Source organism: Neomonachus schauinslandi, chromosome X (assembly GCF_002201575.2).
Source record: "Neomonachus schauinslandi chromosome X, ASM220157v2, whole genome shotgun sequence".
Classification (NCBI taxonomy): Eukaryota; Metazoa; Chordata; class Mammalia; order Carnivora; family Phocidae; genus Neomonachus; species Neomonachus schauinslandi.
Genome location: NC_058419.1, coordinates 30,087,590 through 30,096,111, shown reverse-complemented (window position 1 = coordinate 30,096,111; position 8,522 = coordinate 30,087,590). Strand labels below are relative to the sequence as shown.

Here is an 8,522-nt window from a genome sequence, read left to right as displayed (position 1 = left end):
CCCCCCCCCCCCCCCCCCCCGGCACGGGGCTCCTTTGTTTCAGAAATCTTGGTTGATTTCCATAAGTAACCCTTTGGGCCACTTGTTTTTTCTCTTCCACTGCTTTAAATTCTCGCTCTTATGTTTTCAATTCACCCATCTAGGGGCGCCTGGGTGGCTCAGTAGGTCGGGCATCTGCCTTTGGCTCAGATCATGATCCCAGGGTCTTGAGATCGAGCCCCACGTCCAGCTCCCTGCTCAGTGGGGAGCCCGCTCCTCCCTCTTCCTCTACCCCCACCCCTCCCCCGGCTTGTGCTCGCTCTCTCACTCACTCTCTCAAGTGAATAAATAAAATCCAAACAATAAAGTCACCCATCTAGAGCAAGCCCACCAAATCCTAGACCTAAACCCTCCATCTCAATAAAAGCAGAACACCAGACCCACACCCGCGTTCTCTTTCTCTCGCCCGAGACCTCACTGTGTGGTCCCAGCTGTGCCATGTGTTTCCCAGGACCTGTGAATAATAAACCTTTCGGGTCTCCAAGTTCCCTGATGGTTATTGCTGACAGCGTCTTGCAATCATAAGAACCACAGGGGCCGGACCAGCCAGAACATTAGTTATCAATAGGCTGACAGAGGCACAAAACACTTGTCCAGCATCACCGGGCTAATCAGTGACAAGATGGGACTGGAACCCAGGTCGGTCTGAGACCAAAGCCTAAGTTCTAGCCTGTCCTCGGTCTCCCTCCTGAGTTCCTTTTGCTCCTGCATCTTTTTTTTTTTTTTAAGATTGTATCCATGTATTTGACAGACAGACAGAGGTCACAAGCAGGGGGAGGGGCAAAGGGAGAGGGAGAAGCAGGCTTCCCGCGGAGCAGGGAGCCCGATGTGGGACTCGATCCCAGGACCCTGGGATCATGACCTGAGCCGAAGGCAGACGTTTAACCCACTGAGCCACCCAGGCGCCCCGTGCTCCTGCATCTTTTAAATAGTGGCTTTCCCCAGGGTATGGCCTTAATCACTGTTTTTCTTAGAAGACCACGCACCGTGGGTAAAGGATCACATTCTCGTGCTCTGCTTCAATACGGCTGCACTGACATATCCATGCCCGAATGAGCCCATCAGTATGGAGAAAACACTGCTTTTTATTATGAATCCCTGGAGCTTGCTCTACCCCTGCTCTCCAGCCCAGTTTCTGAGAGGCTCTTCATTTCTACTTATTTGAGTTTGTATTATTTGATTTTGCATTAGTATGCATCATGTTTATAATCAGGAAAAACAATAAGGATATTACTAATGTAATGGAAGTAGATTAGCCTCTAAGGGGCCGTATCAGCTCAGTCCTCCCAAACCATCATTACCAAAGCGGTTTCCAATATCAGATATGTTAAATGTATGTTGCCGAGAATTGTGAGAAATTTAATTGAAAAGATCCTGAGCCGTCTGTGGCTGAGATGACCCCAAATATCCATCCCCTTTCCCCAGGGTCCAATTTATTCTCAAGCAAACAAAATTAGCATAATAAGCAAAGCTATAAAAAGCAGAGGTGTCCGTCTAGGATGTCAAACGAAAAACAAAATTCAGTTCAATTATTAAGAAGCTGAATATATGCATTCATTATCAGGAAATGGGTATGGCTGTTGGAACTTCAAGGGAGAAATAGGAGAACTGGGGATCCAGCTCAGCTAAGAAGCAGGAGAATCCTAAAAGGATGAGCAGACACTCCTCAAAATGATGAATGGCCTTTTCTGAGATGGGCATTGTGATAACCACGTGACGTCTAGTTAAGTGCAGATGGTGCCTGGCCCCCTCCCTGACCCCGGCCCTCAACACATCCCCCGTGTCTGAGCCGCCCCACCCCTCACTCACACTCCATTCTCAACTCTCCCCACCCTGCTGCAGTCTCTCCTCCTACCTCTCTGCATATTCCTGCTCAGTCTCTTTCCAGAATGTGTCATTTGCTCCATCTGCTGACTTAACATCCTAAGGCTTTTGTCTGTAGCCCAGTGTTCACCACGCTCCACGCTGAACCCTGGGTGGTCTTACACGTGTCTGCGGTTGGAACATAGCCCCTGTACCTTGACAATCCAAATCGGTATTTCCAGTGCTGACCTTCTGCCGACCTCTAACCCCTGTATATTCAGCTGCCTACCACAGAAGGTCATCAGGGGTCTCAGTAGTCCACGGAGAGCGCAACCTCAACAGGTCTAAAACACAGCTGATTCTTTTCACACGTGGTTCTCTTATATTAATTCTCCAGAAATCTGGACCTCATTCTAGATTCTTCTTTTGCCTTCACAACCTCACACCAAGTCTCTGCCGAGTCCTGTTGATTCTACCTACTCGATATTTACCAAACCTGCCCTCCTTTTTCCTATCTCAGCACCTGTGTCACCTCTGGCCTCGATCTAATTGGTCCAAGAGTCTCCTAATTGGTCTTCCTGCTCTCCCTACCCTTCCAAACAACCTACTTCAAGGCCAATCAGACTATCTTCTTTTTTTTAAGATTTTATTTATTTATTTGCAAGAGAGAGCACAAGCAGGGGGAGGGGCAGAGGGAGAGGGAGAAGCAGACTCCTGGCTGAGCAGGGAGCCTGACATGGGGCTTGATCCCAGGACCCTGAGATCATGACCTGAGCCGAAGGCAGATGCTTCACCAACTGAGCCACCCAGGCGCCCTGAGACTATCTCATAAAACCTACTTCATAAAACCTCTCAATGGCTCCATGTCTGCACATTCTCCCCACATGGAACAGACTGTTCTCCCCCTCATGTGCTCATTGTTACTTGTCCTTTACCTCTTCGCACCCTGTCCTTCCCACAGCATATCACACTCGATGGAACTTATTTGCTCAAAACCGGTCTCCCCTGTGAGTGCCTCAAGGGCAGAGACAAAGTCATTCCTTTCTAGATTGTCAGGGCACGGCAGCGCCTGGCACAAGGTAGGAAGGAGCTCAAGACATGCCTGCCACATGGACTGGAGACCTCACCCCATGTATATTGGAAAGACACCTTTCCTTTGGCAGAGCGCGTGGAGTAGACTGGTTGGTGGAAACAGGGACCCTGGGTGGAGGCGCCACTTGTGAGGGGTCTGCGCCCTGCACACGCCATTTTGGGAGGAGGTCCAGGCAGGACCCCGTGGTGAGCTCCTCCCCGTGGCCTCCCACCAGCCTCCACACCCCATCCCCTTCCTTACCTGTCTTCCTTGTTGATCTGGTCCCCAAAGCCCACCGTGCTAACAATGGTGAGCTTCAGCCCCACGTTGCTCTCTTGGAGGTCATAGGTATTGGACCGGAGCTGGACACCCGGCTGTGTGTGGGTGGCCGGCTCCCCCTCAAACTTGGTGTTGAACAGGGTGTCCATGAGGGTAGACTTGCCCAAACCGGTCTCTCCTGCAAAGCAAAAGGACAAATTACGGAACGTTCACACAACAGCCGTGCAGACCCCACATCATGTTTTGGACGTATATTCATCGACGTGGGGGCACGTACACAGTAAGACACTAAATGAAGAGCGAATAAAACTAGATAGACTGTTCGCTCTCAGTTAAGTGAAAGAGACGGACAGGAACTGCTTCAACATATCAGCAGCAGCATCTCAGGATAGTGGAACTGGGGTAATTTTCCTTTTAGTCTTCCTATTTTTGTGTCATTTGAAGGTTGAGGATGCATGGCTTTTATCGTCAGAAAAAGAAACTCTATTGCAAGCAGTGATGGAGAGACAGCAGTTATGCCTGGAAAAGTCCAGAAGGACATACAATATACTCTTACCAAGAGGGCTATCACTACGTGGTGGGGGTGATGTGTGGTTTTCGTTTCTCTCTTCACGCTTCTGTGTATCTTCCAAGTTTTCTAGGTGGAACATGCATAGCTTTTTTTTTTTTTTTTAAGATTTTATTTATTTATTTGACAGAGAGAGACACAGCGAGAGAGGGAACACAAGCAGGGGGAGTGGGAGAGGGAGAAGCAGGCTTCCCACTGAGCAGGGAGCCCGATGCGGGGCTCGATCCCAGGACCCTGGGACCATGACCTGAGCCGAAGGCAGACATCCAACGACTGAGCCACCCCGGCGCCCCATGCACAGCTTTTGTAATAAAAATCAAAGGGCTGTTTTCGATTTTAAAAGAAAGGGACAGTGGTCCCTCGTCGAATAAATATCCTCTCCTTTTCATCGCCACCTCACCTCCCTGCCAGGCCCAGACTGCGCTCTGCACATGCCCGGATGTGTATCCCAGTAGGGAGGCCATTTTTAGCTAATGGGGAGGGAAGTTAGCAGGCCACAAATTCTTCTTCTCCTTATATTTCAAACAAACCAGTCATTTGTTTGTTTAACTAACAGGCTGCGGGATACTAATAAATTAAACCATTGGAATTCCAAGTCTTGACTTTCACACCAAGGAAAGGAGTGGGGAAAGCCTGTGGAGACCAGTGAAGGTTTTTTGGAGGTCATTCCTGGGAGACCCGAGGGAGGTCAAGCCACTGCCAGGAGCCAAGGGGTCTTGAGGAAAAGAAGACATTGGAGGAGAGTTGGTGGCCTGGGAGTTGGGCAGGAATGTGCCAGGAGGCCCCAAGCTGGGCGGGGCACTACAGGGGCTTGTCACCTGCAGGGATCCAGACCATATTTGGTCTTCTCCCCCCCCCCCCCCCCCGCGATTTAGGAATGCCAGCAATAAAGGATTCAGTAGCTAATCACCCCGGATTGCCTTTTGAATACCTAGACCACCCTGCTATTCTGCTTTCCAGGGCTAGGGTTAGAGCCACTCGTGTAAATGCAAATGGCCCCGCGCCCCCTTCCACCTTCTGGGTGTGTCTAGCTTTGCATCTTGCATGCCTTTTATCCTGAATAACGAGCGATGAATACAGGAGGTGCTTTTTCAAATCTCTGTCTCCGATGAGAGCTGTGTGTGTGTGTAGAGATTGATGAGAGAGAGAACAAGAAGAACATTCAACTCAGCCTGGCTCCCCAGCCCCCCCAGCCCAGCTTCGTAGCCAGGTCTGACTGACGTGGTGGATTGCCAGGGTGCAGGGAAATGGTCCCTCACACAGATCATGTTTCCAGCCAAGGTCTGCTATACCTATTAGAGCAAAGATTCTCCCAGAAGAGGCCCCCTTTTTTCCCCCTCCCTAAAGGAACAGGGAGTATTTGGGTCTCAAGAAAAATTTGGTGAGGTGGGGCCTTTGCAATGGGAGGTGACAGACTTGGCCAAGCAATGGAATGTATCACCCCGCCCTCCCCGCCCAAAGTGGGGGTGCAGCTCAATTGTGCAGGGGACCAGCTCCTCTGAGGTGGGAACACAGGGGTGGCTCCTTCACCCCTAATTCACCTTCCCTCTGGGCGCAGAGGTTTCAGCTCCATTTGAGCTCATGTTTGTGTGTGCCTGATGAACTTTCCATGTACGTCCCCCCCACCCCCTTCTGCTCCGTGAGCTCTTGGCTGAATGCCCTGCAGCTCCTAGAGGGCTGGGCCCTGTCTCCCCAGCACCCAGAGCTGGCTCCCTGGTCCCTGAGCCTAAGGATCATCAGAGAGCAGGGGATGGGGCATCCTCCCGTACTCCCCAGAGGGCCTAGCCCAGGCGGGCACGGAGGCCTCGGGCGCAGGCTACAGTGTTTGCTCAGCCGGAGGGATGGAGGCCGGCCAGGCAGGGCAGGGCAGGGCAGCAGGGGGAACGGCAGGGCAAATGACCACGCAAAAGCCTGCCAACACAAAAGGGCTGTGGAAATTAGACGCCCAATGATGAGAGGAAGAAAAGAACCCGCGGGTGTCCAGGGAATTGTGATAAATGCAACCCAAGGAGAGGACGGAGACTCAAGCGAGCTGGTCCCATGGCCATGGGAGGGCTCCCGGTCCGCTGTGCCATCAGTGTGGAGCCTGTGGGGTGCAGGGGTCCCTCTCCATGGTTGGCACGGACCCAGCCTGAGCCTAGCATGCCGTCCTCTCCCGCGCTGGCCGGGGGCCCAGCATCGAGGAGGATCAGGTCGGCAGACGCCACACCCCTGCAGGAAGGTGGGGACTTGGCAGATGCCGCAGGAAACCTGGGGAGTCCCCAGGGGTCAATTTCGCTCTCCTCCTCCCTCCTCGGACAGACAGCAGGATTTCTTAACCCTTTTAAGGTCTTCACCACCCGGCCCAGAAGATTCCATCTCGCTTTGCTTAATGGAGATAGGATGTTGGAAACACCCAGGGTTTTTAAAAAGAATTTCCATTTAAAACGTGTAATGTGGGGCGCCTGGGTGGCTCAGTCGTTAAGCCTCTGCCTTCGGCTCAGGTCATGATCCCAGGGTCCTGGGATCGAGCCCCGCATCGGGTTCCCTGCTCGGCGGGAAGCCTGCTTCTCCCTCTTCCATTCCCCCCTGCTTGTGTTCCCTCTCTCGCTGTCTCTCTCTCTCTGTCAAAATAAATAAATAAAATCTTTAAAAAAAATAAAACGTGTAATGTGAAACACGCGTTTTCAAACTACACTCCCTAGGATAATCCACTGTTGACCTCTCTACTCAGCCTTTTTTCCTCATCTGCTGCTAATATCGCATCCTCTGGCACCTTGTGGCCTTAAGTCCTTGCAGGTGGGGAAACGCAGAGGCCCGGCCACGTGACGCCCGGCCAGAGGCGTTGCCCTCTCTGGGCCCCAGTCTCTTTCCCCAGAAAATGGACAGGTTGGATTGATAATAATAGCGATGGCTTCTGGAGCAGTTCCTATGTGCCAGGCACGGCTGTGATACTCTCTTTTCTTATTTGGTCCCCACAGTAAACCTATGAAGTAGATACTTGTCTTTCAGTTACGGGAGGGTCAGCCAAGCCACTTCGCAGCTATGTGAATTTGCCGCACTCCCCAGTCTCTCTGCACCTTACCTTCCTCATCGGTAAAATGTGGAGGAGGGAGCTGGTCTAGGGTCACAAAGGACTCAGTAGCAGAGAGGGCCGCGAATCCAGTCCGACACTGGAGACACTGGAGCCCAGACGTATAACCAATACGCCCTAGTGGGTCGTGCAGGCGCGCTACGTCGGCTCATTTGGTCATTCGACAAATGTTCACGGGGCCTCTAGCCAGAGCCACGCGCAATTTTAGGGACGAAAGATACAACAGTGAACAGGACAGCCACCATCCCTGTCCGCAGGGAGCTCGCGGTCCCCAAAGCGAAGGTCTCTGCCGGCTCTGAACTGGGGGGGGGGGGGGGGGGGGCCCCAAAGGGGGGGGTCCCCGGGGCACCGAGGGGGGGGGGGGGGGGGGAGATCCACCAAGAGAGACGTCTCCCGGGTTCAACAAGGAGGTGTTCAAAAGGAAACTCTCCTAGAACTCCAGGGAGCCTACCAACAGGGACAAGGTCATGGCTGGCTCTGTAACCTTGCCCTCTCCTTCCTGACCTTGCCGAGGCCTGGCCCACAGGGGTGTCCTGGAGCCGGCTCCCCCAGCCTCTTGCAGATCTGCTTCTCGTGTGTGTTTTATTCCAAGTTCAACGCGGCCCAGTTGAGCCTGGAATCCTGAGCAGCTTCAAAGTAAATATTATGATGACTCTCTGCACTCCTCACAGGCATTACTGTTGCTGGCACATTCGGAGGGCAGCGTGTCTCCTGGGCTCTTTCTCAGCAGTGCAGAGCAACGGGCCCCAGAACGTTTGTCCCGCTGGTTCCAGGGGCTGAGGCCTCCTGCACTAGATCTAGGATCGTGGGATCCTTGCAATTTCCAGAGCTAAGCAATTAGTATATGGTTTTTGTCTGGGGTGGGGGGTGCTGGGGAGGGAGAGGGCAACCTCACCCCACTCAGTCATCATTGTCAACCATAGAAAATCTGTTCGAGAGGAGTCATAATATGCCCACACCCGTGTGCCTAGCCCTCCAAAAATAATAACTGTGGGTGCCATTTATTGGTACCCTTACATATGAATTAGGCTCTGGATTCATAAAACTCCTCTCTCCCAATCCCACCATGCATCTGTGCACACGGGCACACACCTCCATCACGGTGAAGGGTGCTCACTCTGCTGGGGCGCCTACGGTCAGCAGCCCAGCACCCAGATAAACAACGCCGTGATCCAGATGTCTTAGGTCTCTGTTAATAATCGAAGCTAGCGCTACCATCAGTTTACACTTAACATGCCCTATGAGAAAAGAAAATCCTTTGGGGGAACATAGTCTATGCCTAACCAGACTCGTTTGAGAGCAGTCGTTAAGGGAGTAAACCTCATAGTTATGCACCGGCCGTGAGCACGAAGGAACGATCACCGAAAATCCTGCGAGAAAAAAGATCACCTTCCGCAGGCAAGCTACGGACCCTTGGCCAAGCCGGTGACAGTACCCAGCCCCACGGCTGGGCTGAGATTGCAGCCTGAGAGCCCATCTCAACCGCTCGTGACCTTGGCCCAAATTGTGGGTTCTCTGAGCAATGACAGGGTTGCGAGAACAGACAGAGAGCAGGATGCGTGGACTGCCAGCTTGTTTGAGTCAGGGATGGGGAATGAAATGAACCCAGTCCAGGTGGGGGCATCCACTGCATGCACCCGCAGTGCCAAGAGGGGAGCTACTGGGGCGATTTCCTGGGACTTGGCAGG

The 8,522-nt window shown here is 52.6% G+C and overlaps 1 protein-coding gene across 2 annotated transcripts in view; it reads right to left on the bottom strand.

Moving 5' to 3' along the window:
- Positions 1-3,376, bottom strand: part of SEPTIN6 (septin 6) — a 38,248-nt gene extending 34,872 nt beyond the window's left edge. For both annotated transcript variants that reach the window (XM_044911986.1, XM_044911985.1), the window contains exon 1: positions 3,176-3,376. In XM_044911986.1, the coding sequence (XP_044767921.1) occupies positions 3,176-3,342 (167 nt within the window). In that variant the 5' untranslated portion in view covers positions 3,343-3,376. The remainder of the gene's footprint in view (positions 1-3,175) is intronic.
- Positions 3,377-8,522: the final 5,146 nt, after the last annotated feature.